The 25254-nt window shown below is 41.2% G+C and overlaps 1 protein-coding gene across 1 annotated transcript in view; it reads right to left on the reverse strand.

Annotated features, from left to right (window-relative positions):
- The window catches only part of cacna1ha (calcium channel, voltage-dependent, T type, alpha 1H subunit a), a 104404-nt gene that overhangs the window by 46040 nt on the left and 33110 nt on the right, over positions 1-25254 (reverse strand). Inside the window, exons 2-4 of the mRNA XM_070848702.1 lie at positions 5714-5825; positions 4770-4903; positions 3591-3688 (exon numbers count right to left, since the gene is read on the reverse strand). Coding sequence (XP_070704803.1) covers positions 3591-3688; positions 4770-4903; positions 5714-5825 — 344 coding nt within the window. The remainder of the gene's footprint in view (positions 1-3590; positions 3689-4769; positions 4904-5713; positions 5826-25254) is intronic.

Raw genomic sequence — 25254 nt, forward strand, 5'->3', positions numbered from 1 at the left:
AGCGCATGAAAATGTACACAAGTACACAGATGCCTGAGTGTGCGGTGAAAACTCCACAGCAAACATAGACATCCCCTAAGCAGAATACTAATGGTTTCTCCATACACCGATTGAAATTTTGCACTGAATTTCATTGCTTAGAACTATACAGACGGGGATAGAACATACAAAAAGGCTGACAGTGCATTCACTCCCTAAGCTACAATACAATCTGTTAAGGTAGGTTTAATTACACTAATATGATTGAATGGCGCACAAGTGGCAGACTTGATGAGAGCATTTGAAACAGAGAGTTGCCATCTATCTAGAAAGTCATGCCTCTGTGATATGCTTAGTCTTTTTAAGTCTGCATCATAGAAAGAAAAAAAAAAAAGTAAACACTAATCTAGCCAGTAATAAAAGTGAAAGGGGTAATGCTGTTGAGAAGAGACAACGAGAAAAATTGACTTTTTAGAAGATTTAGAAAACTGAAAATCCTTTGAAATGTTGAGGAAAGCAGCAGTATTGTGGACTGAGGCCTTAATCTGTGATACGATCTTGTAATAAAGTCATAAAATTGCTTCTTAGATTAGATCTGGGAGTAATTAAATTTGTTAATGTGAAATGTCATTCAGAGATATGCAACCTGCTACGAGCAAATGGATTTTCAGAGACATTTTACAACCACACTGTCCACAAATTTAATCTATTCATAAAAGAACATGTTCAGTGTCTCGGGCCAATGTGGAGAAGTCAGAATCAGCTTTATTGCAGAGTAATTTTTTTTTTACAGTACAAGGAATTTGGCTTGGTAAATTGGTGCCTGTCATTAAACATAGAGAGGAATAAGAAACTAGTATGAAAAACAAGTCATGTAAAGTAAAGTATAGTGTCTATGGGGACAGAATAAGGGTCTGCGCCTGGGGGGCCAGCTGCAGACAGGACGAAATTGTTCTTGTGGTGTGATGTTTTGATCCTGATGAACTGTCTATCAGAAAGTTTGTGTCCAGGCAAAAATACTGAAACAATAACTACAATCTAGCATGCCCAACAATTATTCAATGTAACAAAAATTGGCGTCAGTGTTACATCAAAATTGTTGATGAGCTGTAGTATTTTCTGTGCTCACAGAGTCATCATTTTTTTTAACTTTTTTAAAATCACATTGCAATATTGCCATTTCCAATTCTTACTGCTGTAGCAGATGCCAATGTATGAAATATATATAAACCCCAGGAAAATGCTTCACTTTTTAGGAAATTAGGAAATCCTGAATGAGAGAGTGTACTACAGAGGTTAGTGGGAGAGAGATTAGCTCAGATGTGACGTCATGACTTCAGCTTTCTGACTAAATCCATCTGACATCCATTTGTGCATTTTCAGTCCTTATGCTTATTCTTGGAACCAGAAAACTCATGTGACATAGTAGGTAAGTTAATTACCTGCTGAGATCACTATTCAGTTAGAATAATTAAGTTAAGCACTTTGTTTTACCCGGTCATGAAGTCGAAACAAGATTGAATTCTGATTAAAGAGACGGGGGAAGTAAGAAAGAGAATTTGCAGAAGCCCCCTGAACACAGCAGCCGTGTTAACATGAAATGAACAGAAAACACTGTCCTGTTCACAGTGACAGATGACAACAGCAGCTCGACAAATGGAAAGACGTTTGTTCAGGAAATCGAATTGTTGTGTGTGGATGGTAGAGAGAGGCGAGACATGAACACGCAGCGTCACAAATCTGCAGCCAAAGACACATAACGCAGACATATATTTAATTTCTACAATGATGATGGAAATAAATGTGAAAAATGTCGATGAAGCCATTTAAATGGCCGCATCAATCAGGAGAGATTTCACTTCATGTAATTCTGCTGTATCTCACTGTATCCGGGCTACAGCACAAAAACACATTTAACATCTGATACTTCCCATCCACTTAGGCAGAAAGACAAATAGAGATAGTGTTAGCGGAATGGTTAGAGACAAATAGAGACACTAAGTAAGGTGAGAAAAAAAACCTTACCCTGGCTATTAGCCTGAATGGCCTGTATAAATACTATCTCTGATCACAAACAGATGAAAAACAAAACAAAAAAAAGAGATTTGGAGTCAAGAGACGAAAAAGAGAGAGGAAAATTGAAAGATGTAAGCTGGTGTTAAACACCCTGTGGTTGTCTCTGCTCATGTGTACCTTGTAAGTATATAAGTCTGTGGGCTTTGGGGTATGTTTGTATCAGTCTGCATCTACACTGACCTTGAGTTTCCAGCCCCAAGCAATACCTCTTATTGTCACCCTCACTGCAATTCTTCTTCTCTCCATCTACCCATCTGTGTCAGACCCTTCAGGGAGCGACTAAAAACTTGTTACAACGATATAAGTTTTAATTTCACCTTGTCTGTGGCTGTAAAGACGGTCTCTCGGAGCTCCTATTAGTTTAATGACAAGGTTAAGGTTAATGTTGCATTTTCAGTCCTCACAGAGGTAGAAGAATACAGTCAGTGCGTGGGTGTCCCTGTGTGTGAGACTGTTCATGATGATAGCTTGAGAGAAACAGACAACCTGCCATGCTTTATGATTGTGTTTGGGTTATCTGCTGTGCCCAAAGCACCCACATCAAACTGAAACACACACACACACACACACACACACACACACACACACACAGACGCTTGTACAAACATATAACGTCATCATTTACGTGGGAGAATCTTAGGTCAACCTGTGTCACACGCTAACAACTGGCTTATTCTGGGAAAGTGGGGTCGTCATTCAAACACGCACACACAGACACAGACGCAGGCACAGACACAGACTCACACACACACACACACACACACACACATCTTTTAGCTTGCTGTAGCCAGGCAGTAAGCAAACATCTATTACCCTGACAACATACTTAGTCAATGTAGGGCAAATGTCTCCCATGTTCCAGTTATACTCCCGTGGGTTCCCCAACGTAATAGGAATAGATTTTTTTGCAAATTAATTGTGTTTAACGAACAATAAAATCAGTTTAACCAGTAAAGATAGCAACAGGTTGACGTCAGGCTGAAACAGCTGTGTACAAAAAGAAAGTAAGAAATGTTTAAAACCCAGTTTATAAACCTTCGTAAGAGAAGTGTATGGATCACAATGGCTACCAATACGGGCAAGGTGAACCTGAAAAACAGCATGGCAGTGTGCCCTAATGTATGCTGGTTAATAATCTTGTACGTTGTTATGACACCATTGTCTGGTGATCCTCTTTAGCTGCAGATTCATGGCCACTTCTGTCACAGAGCTTTTAAGAAAATGATAAACTACATGCAAGTTCTCTCGCACTGCCGCGGTATAAGCTGTGGAAGTGAGATTAAAGCAAACATCAAGTCCTGGATCATCGGTCAACTTACCGTTAAGTAGTGAGAATAAAGACACTAACATATTACACATTACATCAACATACGCCTTTCCCCATTCCCTTTCCTCCTTTTATCCTCCTTTTCAAACCTTGTCACAGACAGTTTTCTTTCCCACCAGCTAAATTCACTCATAGATGGCTAGAATGAAAACCATCAGGGCTTTGGGTAGCTAATTCAGTGGCACTGAGCTGAAGAACAAGGACTTACTTGGTACTCTGTTGATGGCCCGCAGCGGCCTGAGCACTCGGACGGTACGGATGGCTGACAGACTGGCATTATGGCCATCCAGAGAATACTCCATCACGCTGTAGACACAGTCAGAGAAAGGCAGGAAGACATACTTCATGATCTGTACTTCCAAAAACATAGAGTCATACTTGTCACATAAAGTCGTACTTGACTAAAACGAAGGGCACCCAAAATATAATAATGCTAATAATGTCGGTTGTTCCCAGAATTGCTGTAAATATGAATTATTCACATTGAATGAGAACTGTATGGTTCATATTGCAGCACCCAAACATCATAAATGTGACAAGTAGGCAGAAAGAGACAGTTATGGTCTAACAGTAACAGTGTTACTTTCTTGTCCTCTGTGATTGTGCTGGCTGCTTAAAGTGTGTGTGTGGTCATAGTGGCTCAGCCCTTGGAGCGTGGGAGCAGCTGAAGGAATGTCTGCTGCTGATTGCCCTGACCTCAACCTGCAATACGTAGCGGCCCGAGCCTTTGGTCTGGACAGCAAGAGCAGAACATCCAGTCTGAGTCTTTGCTGTTGATAGGTGCATTAGATTGTCACATATTATCTTCTCATTTTACAGACTTTTTATTTTGTCTATCTTTCCTTTGCTCATTTTCACTAGTTTGAACTTAACACTAGAGGCTCTTGTTTGTCTTGTCTTGTCGAAGCAAACGTAAAAGCTTACTGTAAAGTGCCACATAATTTACAATAAATGATTGAACTGCAGCATTGCAGTGTTTCTGCGGTTTGATGTGGATATGTGGACGTAGCATGCATCCACATCGCTGCACTCTTAATCCCCTGGATGGGATGAAAGGGAAACAGAGAGAAAACATAGCACACCTATGTAAAGGACACTTCTATTTTGATAATGAAAGGGCAGGCATAAACACGTGCACCCGCATCATGTCTGAGCTGTGGGGAGCCACAATTACTCCTGAGGCAGAAAACTGTGTGTGTGTGTGTGTGTGTGTGTGTGTGTGTGTGAGACTGCATTCATGCTCGCCTGATTGTTTTCTTCATGCTCAATGTCACGGAGGAATTAAATGTTATTTTATTCTAAGCAGACTGATATTGTCTAGCTGCAGATGACAGAGAAAATTGAGCAATTTGTGAGCGTGAGCAAAAAAGCATTGTGGGATACCAACCCTGCCATGACAATGACGAAGTCAAGCTGGTTCCACTTGTCACCAAGGTAACAATTGGAGCCAAAAATTCCCAGGGCCACCATCTTGATGATCATTTCCACAGCAAAGAAAGCAAAGATACAGTCGTCCAGCACCTGAAGAAACATATTAAAAAGAACAAACATGCAGACAGAATTCATCAGTAACTAGAAGAGTAAATTGGCTTCTTGTCGACAGAGAACGATCTGCTCCTTGTTAAGTTTTCTCATCAATATGGAGTCACATTTTGAAAGAGGCTGTGGAGGGCTGTGGAAAAAGCCAGTGGTGGTTGTCTGAAAATAAATTCTTGTCTCCATTAGTTAGTTTCATCCCAGCAGGGAATAGCTCGGGCTTAGCATGGTTATGGCTGGTGTCTTAATTAATTAGACATCTAACACAGCACTAAGAAACTCTGTATTTGAATATAATGAGCACATCTCAGTGTGTCAAGAATCAACATCACTCTACAGTAAGAGCATGTTGAAATAACTGAGGAAAAAAAGAGAGACATTTCCATTACCCCTTACTTATGAATTGGATTTGTTTATTATATTGTTGATGCTCCTGCAGTCACCAAAACAGCCTGCCTTTCAATTTTCCACATTAGTCACTAAAGCACTGACTGGTTTAAGTAAAAATATGTAAAAGCCACAACATGGTCCATGACTGTGACAGTGACAGACGCTTATGAGGAAGAACCAAAAACACATCACAGAGGTAAGCAACACCTTTATGGAAACTGTATGGAAACACATTTGGTGCCCGCGTTGCACAAGGCGCAACACAGTTATCTAGCTTTATTCAAATCTGCCGTTATATAGATAGTACTGAGGTAACTAGTGTGAATGGCAATCATGTGTTTTCCTGGAGAGAAAGCATGCAAAGCTTGCAATGTATGATTATGTGTTTGTGGGCGTTTTACTAACCTGTAAGATGCGACACCACTCTGACTGGCAGGTGACGTCTTCACAGGGCTGGAACATCCCCAGAGTGACACAGTTGAGCAGGATCACCAGCATGGATACATGCTCGAACCACGTGCAGAGAGAGGTTAAGGCCAAAACACATAGGATGCCATTTTTAAATCATTAACAACCCAAGGCGTGGGGTTATCTAACACACAGGAAACAAAGCAATCAAGCAGAACTTAGTGTATACATACCACTGTTCATTCCACGGGAGATACAATGTGCTTCACAGAAAAGCAACAACTGTTGCAACAACAAATGTTTTCAGTCCGCTTTTAAATTATGTTAATGTTGCATCATCAAGGCTGGAGACAGCTTTCTCTGTAGCAGAGCTGGCCACAGGTGCGTCCAGCGTAGGCACGATCAGGTGCAGACCACATGCAAGAGCAATAAGGTCTCTAAGGCTGACCTGTTGCAGAGTGAGAGGAGCAATGATGCTTGCAAAAGGGGAAGAGGGAACAGATTCTCATCATATCCACACCACATATTAGATTGGAAAGGGAAAGAGAGAGCTGCCTGAATGAGCCATCTCCAGGCAAGAGGGTGCACCCCTATGGGGAGGCTCTGAGGCGACTGGACAGAGGTCATTCACTAATCTTCGACTTGATGCTGGGGACCATTGTTTGTTATGGCCTCTTCCCTCAGCAATCAGGAAAGACAGTCCAGTGAAAAATGGTGACACAGGTCTCCTGGTCCAACTGGTTAAAGGAGCTCAAGGGGGTTGACAATAGGGCTGTAGTAGACCAAAGAAAATCTAAATGGACTGAGATTCTAGGCTTTTGATTGTCCAAACAATGAGAATCTGGTCGGACAAGAGCGCTGATTGACCAACCGACCGGAAGATGTCGGCTCTAGTTGACAATAATAAAAACAATCAGAGCTCCAGTCCATAAAAGACAATGATGAATGATATAAGAATTAAGCTATAGGACTAAAATCCCAGAAAAGAATGAACCATGATGCAGCATGTGAGTAAACAAACACCCCGCCAACACACTGGAACCTAATGCCAATAGGAAGTTTTGTGCGAGCCTAATGCACATAATGGGTCTAATGACGACCCAGTGGGCCTGCTTATTTGGCTGTTAATCTGCTTACAGGCCTTTTCACAATTTCACAAATAAACATTTTATGGGGCCATGTCTACTGTATATCCTGTTGCATCATTTGCGAATATATCAGTGACAGGAAGTCAATTCATGAGCTATTCTATCACAACAAGGGATGGTCATTTTATAATACTACACATTTCTAGTAATTTATTCTATTTCTAGTATTATTTTTTTTTACGTGTCTCAAGATTTGGTGTGGAAAACCTCTGATTCTACCTTTTTGTTTTGGCTGTTCACATTATAAGAGCTTCAAATGTAGAATATCTATTAGCAATGGTGTCTTAACAGTGTGGCCAAGTGGGTGCAACACTGCATCGACAGACATTTATTTTATGGAGAGAATTTCTGTCTGTCTGAGGTTGATGAATCCATCATAGTAGCACTGACGACATGCTGCAGCATGATGCCATACCATAAATCAAACCAGCCTATAAAAACAAGTTAACAAGTAACACGTGTGAGGCAGTAGCACAGCATATCACTGTGCTATCAGATGTCCCTTTATCAAGGTAAGAAAAAATAATACCTACCGAAGTAATCACCGAGTACAAAGCATGAGTGAGAGACAGGGTGATTGGAGGAGGGAAAAGGACAACAACAAAAGCAGGAAAAAGTTTCGATCATGTGTCCTCAACTCGGGGAAAAAAAGGCACCAATGCTGCTATTTTTCTACTTTAGTTTGGTATATGTCTCTCACACACACACACACACACACACACACACACACACACACACACACACACATTCAGTGATTTGCTGTGTGCACCGAGTTGTGGTACTGAAGTATTCCCAGGGTGAGGTACTGTTCTAATTAGAAAGGGAGTTAAAGCAGACAACAAATGGTGACCACTGCCCTCTACATTACTCACACGCAGACGTACACGCAGAATCACAAAACACACAAATTGTAGGCAAATTACATTTAGTATATGTCAGGCGCACACAAGCTCAACTCATTGCTGTGTTCAGGGGCCAAGATAGAAGTTTGTATATAAGCGACCTAAAACTTTTTTCTTTCTTCAGTGGCTGTTAGAGTAAGAAGTAATTGTGGTCTCCTATAGCCGTGGCTACAGCCTTTAATTTATTGTACACTAACAACTCTGGGTTTTGAGCTGAATAGTTTGCTTAGATGCCACAAGGCTCAGCAACCTAGTTCACAGCACACAACGTTAGTATTGAGCTTTTTAGTCTCAACATGTCTACAACAAGAAAAAACCCACTAGCACACCATGAGACTTTGCTTCTGGGGTCAATTACCCTCCCTTGTGATCAGTAATTGACACAAAAAGCCAATTTACAACGACATGCAACTGTACACTGAAAACGCAACATGTCTGCAGTTCCCATAGATGTAAACAAAAATCAATTCAGAAAGCAATTAGGTAATCAAGACTAAATACACAGAAGATACTTTAAAAAATATACTGTAAAAAGGAAAAAAAAAGTGTCCAGTCTAATAAGGTGTTGTGCAATTCTATTTCTATATCTATGTGTTTGACATAGAACAAGTCATATGTAAGGTTTCCTTTACAGATGTTGACATCAGGTAATGGATAAAGAAGGTTTGAGGGCATTTAGCATATCAGCTCAATTGTTTATGTCCTTGTTCATTTTAAATCTATAATTTGTCTGTTTGAGTATTTTGGTTAAATATCTCTATTAGAGCCAAAAAAGAAATGTAATAAAAATAGCCGCCTGTGCTCACTCAAACACATCATCTGTATGCCGGCCCATTTGCACGTCTGACAGAGGATTTCCTGAGCCCTGGCTGCTACTCACCTTTGTCAGACTGCTTAATTAACCAACCCTGACAAGTGTGCACTGCACTGTGCCAAAGAAGCATGTCTTTATTCTCCCTGCTCTGGAGAGGGCTGTCCACTGTGAGGGAAGTTAAAGATTTGGATCTTCTAATTTATAAGATATCTAGATCAATTAAAGCTTAACTGTATTATGCTAATGTATATGTGGCCCAAGTCTATCACATGTTCCAATCTCCATCTGAGCATGAAACCTACATAATCTCACACGCTACTTATATGTTTATCTCCTGTTTCTCACAAGTTGAAGGGAAGAGTTGATACTGAGGGAAACTGAACTGTCTGCTGTATATCTGGAAAAAAAAAAAAAAAAAAATCTGCCAGTGCACCAAGCCCCCATTGCTATGGTATGCAGCAGCTGGATATTCAAGCTAACAGAAACAGTACTACTGTGGGAGGCAGGAAGAACGAAAACCCTGCAGCTTATCCTCTGGAGACACATTTAAAAAGAATGAGAGGGAGAAATAAACCAGGCGCATCTAAGTAGCTAACATTTTAGAGACTACAGTATGTAAAGCAGGGGAACAAGCAGTGTGAGATATGAGTGGTATGTCGAACGGGCAGTCCAGTTCAGAGGCCATGTTCACAAGGGGAGTCGGTAATTCTGCAGAAGCAGCAACAGCTTCAATAAGGCTATTGCTCGTGTTGCATGTGCTAAGTCTACAAATGACTTAGATGTGTATTTAGCCATTACGTCAGTGTAAAACATGTACTGTTGCACCCTCGGGGGAGTAGCAATAAAACACCGTCGATAACATTGTGTTAAGTTACAATGTGTCGCTGTGAGCATTAATACGAAGAGAAAAAACACATTTTAAATCACAATGAGAACATCTTGGGTCAGTCTGTCACATGTTTCTCATACATGCTTCAAACACTCGCACACACACACACACACACACAAGCAACGTCAAGCAACGTTAAGGTCGACCCTTCCTTCAGAGATGAAAGATTCAGTAATCTGCAGCAGAATTAAAATAAGAGATTTGAATATTCAGAAAATCTCTCTCTCCCTCCCTCTCTCTCTCTCTCTCTCTCTCTCCTTGCTCTGTGCCTCCCTCCGCTCTCTCTAATTCCTCTTTAATCTCCACAGTCAACACCTCCTGAGCCCCCTTCTGTCTTCAGCTCTTCCACACACAAACACACCCAGATGTATGTATGTATGCATGCATGCATGCACAGACACACACGTATTAATGTGTAAGTCATGGCAGTCGAGACAGGCTGTCATTGCAAAGCGAGCTCAGCGGACGTGCTGATTTGCAGTAAACAGAAAACTACAAAGATCCTGGTGTTTTTCAAATTTTGTTTGGCTTCTGCCCTTCTCTCTCTCTCTCACACACACACACACACACACAGATATATACACACGGTTATATATCATGTAAATATAGTTAAGCTTTCCCTATGTTGCTATGAGATCGATGAGACTTATAGTGTACATCAGTTGGCTTTCTTCCTGTGTGGGTGGAAGGGGGATTGGGGGGGGGGGGGGCACTAATCCAGGCCACCGCTGATCTCTCTGTGCCCCTGGTGTCAGTTGTTGAGGTCGAAGAATGCCTCAGCACTCTGAACACATCAGATTAGGTCGGTGTCGTGCACCTAGCATTAGGTGATGGTTCAATGTTACCATGCATCACCTGTCCACATAAGAGGGTCCCATACATATCAAAGTCAAAATGGACCCAGTTTGGCACAATGTAACACAATTGTACCTAGTACAAATAATAATAATAATAATAATACTTAGTTAGTTACCCAAATGACCTTAAATTTGTCACAGATGTTGTGTTAGTTGTACAAAACAAAGTCTATAAGACACTGAATATTATTATAAATACAAAAGTAACAAATTTGACGAGTAAGTTCCACAAGAGGTAGAGTAGATTATGTTCATACCACCCATTTACTTAAATAGCTTTCTGCCCATGAGCACAGGGTTTAGTTTAACCTGGTATACAAACGTTTTCTGATACGGCAGACCAGCGGTCCTAATCTAGAAATACCATTTAAATTGCCATTACTATTAATGCTTTAACATCAAAAAGACATTTTAGAGAAATGCATCAATTTCAATTAATTCTCCACTAAATAAAAGTCGGTCAATACAGCAAGAGATGGACACTTCTTTTACCAAAAAAGTATCCTTCAGCCAGACTTAAATTATGGTTTTATCAATATCTCAGCTCTAATCATAGTGTTCTATCAGTGGGCAGAAAACTGTGTGCAATTTGGAGTCTTATTCAAGGGCAAAGGCAAGTTACTTAAACTGTGAGTATTCATAAGAGTAAAGAAACATCAGCTCACAAACACACACATGAACACACATAGTAATATACAGTAAAGAAAACTGTTAGAAGCAAAAGGAGAAACAAAGTGTAGAGGATGATGGAAAGCTGGCAAAAAAAAAGACAGATATGTGGAGCATCAATTACATTCATTTGTCATTGTATAATGGTACTAAATGACTCAGTGTTTATCTTTAGCATCTGCTGTGTAAACATACAACAATGCAAGCCTTCCCAGCTAAACAAGACACAAATATCACAATGCAATATTAAGCATTTGTAAGAGCCTGTTAAATTTGTACCACACTGTCATAGCAAAGTCTCACACCTACAGTGACTGTGATAACACTTACACACATTCACCAACAGAATATACGCACACCCAAATGCATAGTGCTTGTATACAGGCGTGCATTCAGGGTGAAGCATGGTTTGCAGGTCGGGTTTTTCCTCTGTTTTTTTTTTTCCAACTGGAGCGCCGCACCTTTCCACAGCCAAAAGAGCTTTAGTATCATTGTGCTCACATACATATTTAGACACAAAGCGGCTGCTGATGCAAGACAAGAACAATTCCCCCACACTACCTCTTAGGCATACATTGATCCACACAGACATGAATACAATGGAGAGATCTCGCACCACACAGACATTTTCAAGCTCACTCCACAATGCATACACGGCGTCAAGCCCACCCCAGTTGAGCTGTCAGGTCAGCAGAGAATACAGAGAGAGTGGAAGGGAGGAAGGAGGGCACGGTAAACAATAAGGGAGCACGGAAGCACTACGGAATTGTTCAGTTGTTTCCCATCACATCCAGATCATCCACACTCGCCATTATAGGCGGAAATGACAAAAACTCACTTAAATGTTCATTAAATTAAAAGCACATCACCATTAGTTTTATCTCTTTACCCGTTCCACTATTCTTTCTTCCCCTGGTGTGGCTTCATCCCTTCTTTCTTTTCATCATCCAGCCCCCCAATCCTCCCAGCATTCTCCATCCGTCCATATGTGTTAAAGAGGAGCAACAGTCTCAGCTCACAAGCAGAACTTATCCCTCTCTGCTCCACAGCTTAGCACTCTTTGCTCTGCGTTAAACTACAAATTTGGCCCGTCCCGTCTTGTTAGCAGCTCTAAAACTTCCCCTTTGCCTCATCTGACCACACAACTATACAAGTTTGACTTGAACAGTGGGAACTCAAAGGAGCTGTCGTGGTGGCATGGAGTGAAATTTGACGGCATAATTTTGCACTTTTGGATCATTCTTTCGTTTCATTCTTTTGCACTTGTGTGAGCCAGCCAGCCAGCCAGCCAGCCAGCCAGCCAGCCAGCCAGCCAGCCAGCCAGCCAGCCAGCCAGCCAGCACAACCAAATGGAATCTGGCTTTTAAATAATGTTCTGTGCAGATGTCATTGGTCACAGTTAGTAGTCACGATTTACAGAGCCTCGTGGCTCCTGCTCGAGGCTTTATTGCCTGCCGCTTTCTTGTGTCAGGTGAAATTTCTCAGCCAAGCGGATGAATTTCAACCTGTCTGTTTTGCTTCGTTCGCCTCATTCTACTGAATTTGGAACTAAAGAAGAGGTAATTAAAATGTGAGATCGGATCAGTGACCAGTCACACAGCACTTAGCGCCATGGAGACAGATGGCTTGGGGGAAGAAAATCTATGCATCCATACACAAAGATAAAGAAAAAGAGAAAGAAACACACTGAAGTGCGTTTTTTAAAGTTGTTTGGGGGTAAATTGAGCTCTCAGAGTAACTCTGTTGATACATTTTAGAGGAAGCGAAAGCAGGAAAAGGATAGGAAGGAGAAACTGAATTCACATCTTTATGTGGAATTAACTGCATGCGAGAACGCAGAAATGGGCCACATATCTGGATGTAAACAGCTTTATCATTATCAAGGTGTTTGTGACGCTTAAAAGCTTGTATATTGTTCTCCAAATACAAGCATCTATACTCACTGCCAGTTTTAGGTATAAAAGTTGACCAACTCACTCGCACTCCTCGTTTGCTCTCCCTGCAGACAGTTTACTTGCACACATTCTCATTAGTCCCACACGTGCCAAAAAATGATTCATCAATGCAACTGTGCCAGACCTCCAACAACTTTGTCCCTTGCCTGTTTATGTCTACGCAGACATCTGTTCAGTGATTTAGTGATTTGCTTTTAATTACATTAATGTGTATAATTAATTAGATTTTCAAGTGTGAAACTCGCAGGAATTTGAACCTCAAAGCAGTGTGAGAATATTAAAGTCAGCCCCACTGACAACAAGCTTAACTCCCCCTTTTGTCCTCTTTCTATCCCCCCTTTTTCATCCCACTCTTCCCTCCTCAGTTCCTTGACTCTCACCTTCACCCCTTCTCTCTATCTTTCCCCCTCGCTGCCCCCTTCATTTCTCTACATTAACCAGCCTCTATCTCCCATCTTAGCCTTTCACCTCCCTCTCTTTATCTTAACCTCCCCCCTCCGTGTACGTTTACTTCCATCGTCTTTGGCAATCCATTTCTCTGACCCCCCCCATCCTCCTCGTTTTTCATGCCCCAGTCCATCCCTCTTTCATTAGAAGAGAGCAAACTCAATTCCATCAGATGTAATAACCTAATCACACTCTCTCCTCAGGTCGATCAGCAGGGCAGCAGTCAGTGTGTGTGTGTGTGTTTGTGTGTGTACAGTCACTATGAAAACAAGTGTGTGTGTGTTGTCTGTTATGATGTGGATGCCAATTTAAGTTGCAGTGTCCTTTGTCCTTTCCATATCTGCTTTGTATATTATTACTCTGTACCAGCTGGTATTATTAAACCTGTCTGACAGTGTAATATGCTTTGTCAAAGGCTCGTGCACAAAAGGGGAGGAGACTGATGAATGGCTGGGTGTACAAAGAACAGAGACTGGGGTTCCTGCCCTGCCTGTTTGGTTTAGGCTGCTTTAACACTTAGGCTAGTTAAGGAGAGATTGTGCTGTGAAAATTAAGAGCTACAAACTGCTACGAATCAGCATTGACCTGTTCAACACTCATCTGTGTTGCACAACCTTTCCCTAACCTACAAGTGCTATTAGCTGACTCAACCATAAAAAAAAAAAATCATCTTGCTTTAGTTGCCAGGAGCGGATATTGTAGGGAAAAGCCATTTTTCTCTGCAGATAAGTTCAGTATTAGCATTATGTATTGGCAGTGAACAAGGCTTTTAATAAGATGATTTATTACACTATCAATCTATATCATCACATTTGAGGTTCTAGGGAATGCGAGCTTTCAATACTTCTTGTTCAGGAGCATTCATGTCAATTTTATTTATGTACTCCCAAATAAAAAAAGGAGCTCAACAATCTGCGCAGCATGTTACACCACTCTTGTTTGAGAAAAGCCCTTAAATGGAGAGAAAAGGAAGAAATCTAAGGAAGCGCAACAGTGGAAAGGATCTCCTTTCCAGGATGGACAGGCATGCGATAAACTGTTTGTACAGAGCAGACAGAAACAATAATGGGGGAAAAATGACACTGCTGAAAAATGAAATGACTGTATGAGGTATGAATGCAGAAATACATGACATGGATTTATTAGCAAACCTTATTTTATTTCAAGCTATTTGTTTTCCCCTAGTTTCATACATAAAATCCTTATTTTCCAATAATTCCAATGTGCTCGTCTTCCTCACTTATAAACACCATCCAAGCAAATCTCAGAGGAACTAATTTCTGCTTCAACCAAGCAGCAGCGATGAAGAGTGCTGCTGGTTTCACAGCTTCTCCAACTGCTGGCATCGCCCTATACGGACCATCAGAGGCTGTCTGTCCTCTTTCCTTCATCCCTTTATTTACTGTTAATGAGCTCTCTTCTCCCTCTGCTGTCCTTTCTTCCTTTTTCACCCTCTACCGCTCATTTCAAAACTTTGTTGTGAATCCCTGCTCAAAGCGAACTCTTTCCTGCCATGTTTGTCCTTTCCTCCATTTTCTCTCATCCCTCTCCCAACTCCCCCGTTCTCTCCATCTCAAAATGCTCCTCCTCTTTCGCCTCCTAGTTATCTGTCTCACTCTGACGATGTGGCAGTGGAACGCTTCCAATCCAGATTCAATGCCATGCTTGATTGGGATGATTGTTCATTTATTTCACCATCTGCCACAGATACAGTCACTCTGCATCACTACCTCAAACAGAAAAAAAAACTCCCTCCTGCTGTGATCACTACTTTAAGGATTTTGCCAACAGAATGAGTAGTTGCAGAGTCGCATGTGTCTCGTGTGTCTGCTGCGTGAGCGTGGTGTGTGTGTGTGTGTGTGTGTGTCCGTATGTGTGAACTCCAGATCGGCTCATCTCAGTGAAGTCCCTGAAGACGGCACGACTCAGAAACAGAAACTCATAAATCAGCCTGTCCCTGAACTCGCTCCTCTCTCCCTCGTCTCCTCGTTCTCTCTTTCATCTCTCCATCCCTGCATCCCTCCTCCTCCTCCTCCACCCCTGAGAGGAGGCTGAGGCAGCAGTGACGCAGTTACACCAGGATTCCCTCTGTCTTTCTGTTATAGTCTCTCTGCTGTGTGCTCTTTCATCTCCCACTTACTTCCACTGCCTTTTTAATCTCCTATGCTGATGGCACTTTCCTCCATGGTGGAATGTTTTCTGAGCAACTTTACATCAGCTACCAGCTCTGATTGTATTAAGCTCTATTCTGTTCCTCTTCGATATCAACTTCAAAGCACTGAGAAAAATCTGTGCATGCAAAGAGAAAGATCAGATGGTCTTTTCTTGTCCAGAGTGGCAAAACAAAGACCGTTTAAATGAGCATCTGTTCTCTGCAGTGCTGCATTGTGCAGATGTTAAATGAAACATACAACACACCTGAACAAAAGGCATCCCAAGGTGAGATTCCCTTTCCTATGGCACCTGTCCCATCATGTACAGGTGTGTGTGTGTGTGTATGTGTGTCAAAGAGAAAAAAAGGAGGAGAAAAAGAGAGAGGGAGAGACATAGAGAGCCCTAAATAGAGCAGCTGCATCTGGTGGGGCCTGGCCTTAAACCTCCACTCGAAGGCACACACACACAGGCAGTTACCTTACATGCCTAAAATGGTTCAACCATTCAGCTCGACCTTGAGGCATTGGCTCTTCCACACGCAGTAGCACTGTACCACACAGACACTCACACACAAACATTAGGAAGATGATATCACCTCTTGCCTTGAGTGCTGATGATTTTCTATATTTTTGTTCTTATTATCAAGGCCTAAATTCTGATTTATTGCTCAGATCTGATTTTTTTTTAGTTTGGCTGTGCACATTATCTTTAAAATGTGGCCGATTTCAGATTCCAGAACTACACACAGTCCTGAACTGACTTGCATGTGCAAAAGAACAATAAAGACGTCACAGGCAGCATGCTGTTGTGTGGAATTAAACATGGAGGCCACACACGGAGGCCACTCAAGTCAGCGTCTTACGTCTAAATAATAATGAGGATGAGGAGAAAGAGAGCCACATTTTTTTGATTATGGCTTTTTGTGGCTTGTGTGTGTGGATGCGGGGTCGGACTCAGGCGTAGTGAGATTGTGACGTGAATGGCTGCATGGAAACAGATTTCATCCAAAGCGAAATCCTCTCACTCTCAAGACTCTTGTGGTAAGACACATGGGTTTAGGCGACCCATCTCCCTGAGAAAACACGTACAGGTTGGTTTGTATTGGCTGGCAACAGGAGCAAGGGTGACACATAAATTCTGATATGACTGAAAGAATGAGGTTCTGAAGGTTCTGAAGAAAGTTGTTCACACTGATCTAAATAAAAAAAAAAAGACCTGAGTCACATATGAGCAAGAAAATCAGATTTGGGCTACTTTTACCTGCAGTGTGAATGCAGCCTCACTGCTCTGTGCCATAGAGCTCCATGCGCACTGCAGTTTATTTTGAGGCAATACAACATTCACCAATGCATATTATCCAAGACAAATGTGCTTTTTACTCCAATATGAGCGAGGTTTACAAAAAATGCAGAGCGCCGAGCTGTTTTAGGAAATTACTTCAAGAGAAATTTCCTATTGTAAGTTTGCTGACTAATAAACTAATAACAGATTTAAAAAAAAAAACACTGGATCCTTCATTTCCCACAATACAAACACAGCAACATCTTTACTTAGACCCCCCCTTCCTGGTGGACACCCACACCCCTGAACACTCATGACACCACTTGAGAAAGCTGACAGGCTCTCTTATAAATACGAAGTCTCAGAGCCAGGCTGAGACCACATCACTACGACATCATCAGTTATTTTCAGAGTCTTGACAAAGCTCCTCCAGAGCCACAGAAAACATTCTAAAACCGTTTTCACTGGCTGAGTAGTGCTCCCCGTAATGAGTCACCTGGTCTTCCTGTGCAAAGAAAATCAGTGGAGCGTCCCTTTAACCTTATTAAAAAAATAAAACTACATATTCAAAGATGTACGTCTGTAGTATAAGGTTCCCGTTGCACAAACAGTGTGTGTATAGATTCCTGCAGGCCTGTGTAAATGATATCATTAATGTATTTTAATGGTAGCAACACACGTACCATAGAGGACTGTCAGACATAAACATCCTGACTGATTTTAGCGATTAGGTGGGCCACTTTTCTCATGCATGGTTTTCTCTCTCCGTCTCTCTGACACAGTTTCGACAGGATCCTGGTTGCTTAGTAACCGAGCGCAGTCCGAGGATTCCGGCGAAGTGTCCACAGAGAGAAAGAGAGAGGAGAGTTAAGGACAGGAAGGTGGAGTGTTTTGTGTCTTTTGTCTGCATTTTGGCCTTCGTGTTTACATTTTTCTATGATTGTTTCCTCTGTATTTTCTCCTCAGTCTTCCCTCCATCCTCTCTCTCCTCCTACTCTCCCTTAACTAGTCTCACGCTCCTTATTATCAAGGGAGAGGAAGGGGGGGGAAAAAAAAAACCCTCTCTCTCGTTTCCCCTTCTCTTTTCTCCTTTTCTCTCTTCTTCCCGCCTCTGCATGACAAACACATATTAACAATACATGTCCTGTAATCCAAGTATAATCCATTACATGAGCTATCTCCTCACATAGACACACAAACGAGAAAACGTTGTAAGCCTTTCTCCAACTGGATTCTTCCATTAATCCTGTTAAACTGCTGTGTTAAACTTCAAGAGGATCATTTATCAAAACCACATCAACATCGTTTAGTCTCCATCGTTCCCGTAATAAATTACGCAAAGGCTAGTCAGTTCTTAATGTATTGAAAATGAGCTCCAGCAGTTGTCCAGTTAATGTGCGGCAGTGTTTCAGTGCTCCGCTCAAGTGTTTGTTTGGGTGGTTCATGGCTCCTCAGAGGACCATAGTGCTGACCCCACAGTATCGTCTTAACTGCTATAGTGTGTTTTATAGATCAGTCCTGCTGACTGCCTCACTGTTTGCCGGCTTACGGTGCCGAATGTAGTAGGCAGAGCTAGTGGCTGGGAGGGAAAGAGAGGAATAGACAAAGACGACCTCTACTGTACCTGCAGATGTTATTAGATATTTAACTCCAGAGCAAATGTCAGCGAGGGCACAGCTTTCCAAAACTGGAGACATAACTACATGCTGCCCAATCCAAAAAAACAAAACAAAAACATTTACAGCTTGTGTAAACCAAGCTATCGAAAGACACAAACAAGAATCAGATGAATATCAAATCAAGTGAGTAATTAGAAGTAAACTATGTAATGTGAATATGAATTCCTTAAATACGAATGATTAAGGGTTAATGACAAGAAAGAGACTAAATGAAATGAAATATGTGATTCATATTATCATATATTATGGTGAATGAAAAAACTTCCCAGGGGTAAGACAAGTCGTTTTTTTAAAATTACCTGCAAACAAATGGTACAGTGAACTACTGTACACATGCCTAGTGTACATAAAGCAATCAATGGCAACGATTTCATGGGTCATTGTAAGTGGTCTCAAGTTCTGCAAGGTATTCCACATTCAATGAAACTCGCTTTAAAAGACTAACAAGAGAGAGTAATGACTGCACTGCTTCCTGACTTTTATTGTGTTGTTCTATCGGGAAGCTTGCGGTACTATGCATCACTGGATTACACACGTCTCCCATCATGCACCTGTCCTTGGTTACAAATTCTGAATGCAGCCTTAGTGAAAACATAACATTCAAATCTGATAACACATTTGGAAAATTTGCAAAAATAAGAGTTGCTTTCATTTTGCAATGGGACGACATGCAGGGAAGATAAGAATTGAACGTGTGTAATGGCTGGACCTTATGCAGTGGTGTGAAGCCAGGTGTCGGACGAGAATGAATACATACAGGTCCTATTACAGAAACCAAACCAAAAGGTCAAAGCTTATTGGTTGTATTTCTATCTTCCACCAGATGGCCATATGCCCTGCCCTGCCTGGCAGCATATGGACATCTGGACACAAACCAAGGCACGGGCTACATGCACAGTCACACACAAATACATATGCTTACACATGTATAAGTAAATGAACATGCATACGAAATATTTTAACATTTATACGTATATTTGTGCACACAAACGCACAACATATGAAGTCATTGGTAAATTCAAAAAACAAACCAGGTCTCCAAGCTACACAAAACACACACCTTTAAACAATATCCAAATGTGTACTGACAATCTGTGTTAGAATGTGTATGCATTCAAGAATCCTGCGTTGCATCTGTGTGTACACCTGCATGTGTGTACACCTTGTGTATATCCATGACCTGTGTATGTCTAAGAGCGTGTGTGTGTGTGTGTGTGTGTGTGGCCTGCGTATGAGTGTGTAGCCATGTGTGAGTGGTGAATCTTGGCAGCTTTCTCTATGAGCTCCCCTGATTCACTAGGAGGCTATAGCCTCTACTGGCCAAGCACATTACCTTCAAGTGTAACTATTATATAAGCCACTCTTCAGGTTTTTTTCTCATTTCTGTGCTGCATTAGTGCTGAGGATAATCACTGCGGAACATTATACAGCAAAACCAAATTAGTATTAGCTAAATGTTTGGCATTTAACAAATGCTTTTGTGTAAAATGACTGATAACGAAAGACCATGATGCCTAGTGTGTTGCTTAAAGGTTCTACATACAACGTTCAGAAAATTAATATAACAGCAAACTATTCAACTATTTGCTAAATTATGACATAGTGGATTACGGAAAAGCAATACAGACATTCGCTTATTTATACAGTGTATTTTCAGTTAAACCAGAAAGCTGAAGCCCTCAATTGAGGAGGAAGCCATGTAGTGGAGTTGAAAATGTTCAGTGTTTAGTTTCACTGAAATTACTTTAGTCATTATAAAGCTGATGGAGAATGGAGAGAAACCATTGTGCAGTCCACTACTGCTGGGCAGAATTCCACTTCCTGGACCAGTGCTCACTGGTGCAGAATTTCAGTAATGAAGTACTCAAAGTCTGTCCAAGTGATTACTCAGTACTGCCACTTTATAATCAATGCAGACACTCATGTTCGCATTTTACTCGAGAGATAGTTGGTGTAAAGATTTAAATAATTTGTGCATGAGCCATTAGCATTAGCATTAATATTATGAATTAGTCATTTATGTTCTTTCATGCAATTTGTGCCCCTAAATGCTACATATGCATGCTACACAGGCTACTGGTATCAAGTACTTGTATCTTCTTATTCAGGTTCTTTTCCACGCTAGTTCAGTAAATACGGGGTATAAAGTAGGACTTGAGCTGCAACAGCTCCAACTTAACCAATTGACTCATTTCAAAACATTTTAAATCACCAAACTAAGCATCCCCCACTGAAGACTGTACAAACATAAACACATTTATTCGTTTTCAATAAGCTGATGATGTAAAAACACAAACCCAATTCCAAGCAGACATCTAGCTGAAATCGATTAGCAACACAAATCTAATTAAAGAGGCAAATACAAACTTACTAGAAGCTACAATCCAACAGTGCAATATGGAGTTCTGGCTATTGCTTCATGGTCATTACGACAAAGATGCTGAGCACAAGAATAAACACTTTGCTCTGGCCATTAAAAGCACAATGCCTGTCTCGAGCAATATGTTTAGTTCAGCTAGTCAATCCCACATTTTTTCTGCGTACTGCAGTTGAGTCATAATTGAAAATATCCCACATTCAGTTTGACACGATTGTGTGTCACACCACCAGTGAAACAATATGCAGCCACTGATCACATCTGTGTGCATCCCTCCACGTTCACCTCTTCTTCAACATGAAGAAGATTCAACTCCTCAGGCTTAATCGACATCCCTTTTATTTCAAGCCCCGTTGAAAGGTTTATTCCAGCAGAAGGAAAACAGGGGGTTCCAAAAAGATGACATTTGTCTTCCCTCCAAAAAACTTTTCTGTCAGGCATCTCATTTTTCATTTTGGGAACAGAGGGGATCGTTCCTGCAGCGGAGCCGGAGGACCCAAAGTGGGAGAAAGCCAGACACACAAAGAATAAAAGGTGGATTAATTGAAAGACAGACAGGAAAATAGGACAGACTGCAGACGGATAAAAATGTGAAAGGAAACTGCAAAAAAGGAAGAAAGAAAGGAAGGAAGGAACTGTGCACATTTCCAGTGCTAACGCTGTAATGCCTCGTCTCACAAAAAAATCACACACACACACTGACCGTGATTTGGCGCACTCTACAAAATTTTCTGCTTATTGCCTCAGAGCTGTAAAATAACTCCTCTTCACTCCACTCATCCCTAGCACAGCCAACCATGCACAAACATAAACAAACAAACACACACACCTACACACACACATAGGCCGCCAAAATCTGACATCTGACAGATTGGTGGATGTGTTGCTTCCCTGCTTTCTTTTATTTAAAGCCTAAATCTGCGGCACTTAGACGCAACAACTTCCTTCCTCCGAATCACCTCTATTACCAAGTGCCAGACAGAGAGCGGGAGGAAGAGTGACGGACTGCGGGGAAGAGACAGAGGGACACAAAATGGAGATGAGAGAGACGACGAAGGGCACAAATCGAGAGAAGGAATAATTGAATTTGTTTCCATATTTTCAGGTTGCGTTACCATAGGAACCACATTTCCTTGTACCACATCTTTAAGCGCACACACTTTCTTCTTATTTCTGCAGAGTCCAAGGTTTTGCCACTCCCCCTGCTAATTCCAGGGGGTGTTGAATTACAGAAAAACGGTGATCACAGTCCACGGGTAGCAAAGGAGGAAAGTGGAACAGACTGCTTCTCCTGTAATTGTTATTTATTAGGTGCAATTAATGCAATTAAAGAACAAGTGTTCTCCAGTGACCCCCTGGGCTCTACTACTTACAGGTTTTGATCTGCAGTGACCTGTCCTCTGAGAGCACTGCTCTCCAGGCTGAGGTGCAAGATGTAGCGCTGCATGATTACTGTGTCTTTGTTTATTTACAATACAAGATGTATGTTGTCAGCTCATACCGTGTTTTTCTTTATTCTCTTGAGGGTCGCTCTCTCTCTCTCTCTCCCTCTCCCCCCCATACCCAACATGGCCCCACCAGGAAGCCGCCCACTCCTGAGCCGGATTCTGCTCGAGGTTTTTTCCTGTTAAAGAGGAGTTTTTCCTTGCCATTACTGCCTAGTGCTTGTTCATCTGGGGATTCTTCAATCCTTAATTTTGAATTCTTAAATCACTGTGCCTCTCTTAATTAAAGGGTTTTGGTCTTGACCTGCTCTATATGAAAGGAGATAACATTTGTTAAGAACTGACGCTACACAAATAAAGACTGATTGACTGACTGCAATGCAGAAAGGCTTTCTTAAAGGATGTAGAAAAGTTATATATTGGGGTCTAAATAAAGTTTCTCTGTGCTCACAACAATTCTGAGTAAATCTGAGTGTGTACGTGTATGAGATGATTTTGCGACATCACAACTGGTTAGGAAGCCAATTGTGTCTTATTATTTAAGTGTGAAGTGGAAACTTAGTGCACTGAGAATGACCTCTCTCAGTGATGTAGGAGACATCTTGTGTTCAGCAGTTAAACTTGAAATTAAGCAGATTTTCACTGAAAGAGAGGGAGTAGATGTAGTTTTAAGCAAAGGGTAATTGAAGTGATATGAAAAAATCATCAATCAACAAATGATTATTCCAAGCAGAATAGTTATTATGTTGGTTGTATGGTTGGTTCTAGTATCAGCCTGAATTCTTAGACTTACTTCTATGAAATACCTGCAGTACATTCCATGAAATGTGCTGCACCAGGAGGAAAAAATGGGCCATGAATTTTAAAAGTGCATATGATAATGACAATCAACAATATTATGATATTATGGTATTTAATTTATTCATATATTAAAGTAGCTCAGAGAAAGAAAAGAAAAATCAGTTGATATTCGTATTCTTAGTATTTCTTTTATTTATTATACTGATTTAATGTATCATTGCAAATGAACCTGTCAGTGTGCTGCCTGTGCCCTCCTCTCTAACCTCTCTGGGCGACCTCTAACTTTAACTGGGAAGGCGATGCGCAGCCATTCGTGGCTGACTGCACAACCCAGCCAGAGGTCCTCAACTTTTTTACAGCAAAGCCACAGGAGAGTGGGCAGGATATTTCACTGTGTTTTATTATTAGCTGAGACAGCAGGAGACACAGGAGAGCGGCTTTGGTGGGATTTGATCCAAAGACTGGGGAAATTTATAAGCACATCCAAACTCTCCTCACAGCAGGAAAACAGCAGTAAATGTAAACAAAAGCGGGGAAGAGTATCCTGATTTGCACCAAAACATGCATTTCCTCTCATTAGTGGGTGACAGCCAATGTTTCACCAGACAAAACATACTCAGTTGAAACATCAGAAGAAGATAACAGTGCACCTTACAGTTTACATTCATGCAATTCACTTCAATGGACCTTTGTCAAGTTCACAAATGGATTTTGTATATATTGCATTATAATGCAAAGTGTTCTTCCTCTTGTGTGTATATATACACCACATACTCCTTCATTTATATTCAAATCTGAGCTAAAGCAAAATATAAACCTTGTGCCCCAAGCTGAGCCTAAGTTCCAAAGTGCCTTTAATTTAAGCACCTTAAGGGGACGACAGCCTTCAAATGGATTTTGTTCACATTTAATCCTAAAGTTGCAGGCTTAATTTGGGTAAACCCTCTATTACCAAAACACTCTATCTGTCATAATCATCCTTTATCTCTTTAATTGCCTTTGTATAAACTTAATATGGATGTTTGAGTTCAGGGGTAGCGAATAAGAGTTATTGTAGTTCTGGAATAACTTGTAATGTTTTTCACTAAACAACAAAAGGCCCTAAGAGACTCAAGTTTAAGTTCTGCCACCTTCCCAACCCCACAACACCATGTCTGCACCAGTGCTGTAGCACACTACATGTCGAACCTACCAGGAAAGAAGAAAATAAAGTGATGTACCCATGCCCCTACTCTGTAACTCTAAAAAAATGAATGTATCACACTGACCCCTCCAATTCCAGCTTTGAAAATATTTCACTATGAGCTGTGACTCAACATTTTCCAGGGTCAGGGAAAATAAATTATTTCATATCCCACCATCACTGAAGGCTTACCAGTCCACCGTGATCAGTAAACAATAGTAAAACTGTATTTACTGTAACCATGGCAACAGCTGACAACAGGGGATGCACCTGGGGCAGGTACCACAGATTACCATAGCAACCGCTCCACACCGTTTCTCACAGGAAGTACAGGGGTTAATATTAACTAGTGTAAATATGATTAAGAGAGCGTGTTCATGTGTATGCAGTGAGTTACATCCGGCAGTGTTGAGTTCATATTCAGAATGAGCTGATCAAATGCAGGTTACGTTCACATCACAAGCATCCCAATATATTGTACATTAACAAATAAGCCTATATATAAGCCTACTGAAAATTACCATGGAAACAGAGCCTACATGGGCCACGAGAATCAACAGAAAGGAGGAAAAGACATTTCAGAATCAAAGCCTAAAATCTCTTCCCCTTTGCTTTTTCCAAATTAAGATGCATGCATATCCTTTCCTATGGAAACAGCATGTATACGTCTGTTTATAGTCAGATAAGAGAGACAGGCATAAATTCAGTGTCTCAGATAAAGCCATTATATGGCTGTGTATGCAGATATGCTATATGTGAGTTCCGGTATTTACAGAATTAGCTCTTCTGTCAACCACCTGTGGCTCAATAAGGACCAGTACTGATTGTTGTTCTATTGTAATTCAGTTAATCTGGGTCATTTAATAAAGATCTGTATTTCCCTTTCCTTACCTGAGCAGACACTAAGTGCTCGCTAAGTAGGCAGGTAGCATCCGAC

The sequence above is a fragment of the Pempheris klunzingeri genome, chromosome 17, assembly GCF_042242105.1.
Source record: "Pempheris klunzingeri isolate RE-2024b chromosome 17, fPemKlu1.hap1, whole genome shotgun sequence".
Lineage (NCBI taxonomy): Eukaryota > Metazoa > Chordata > Actinopteri > Acropomatiformes > Pempheridae > Pempheris > Pempheris klunzingeri.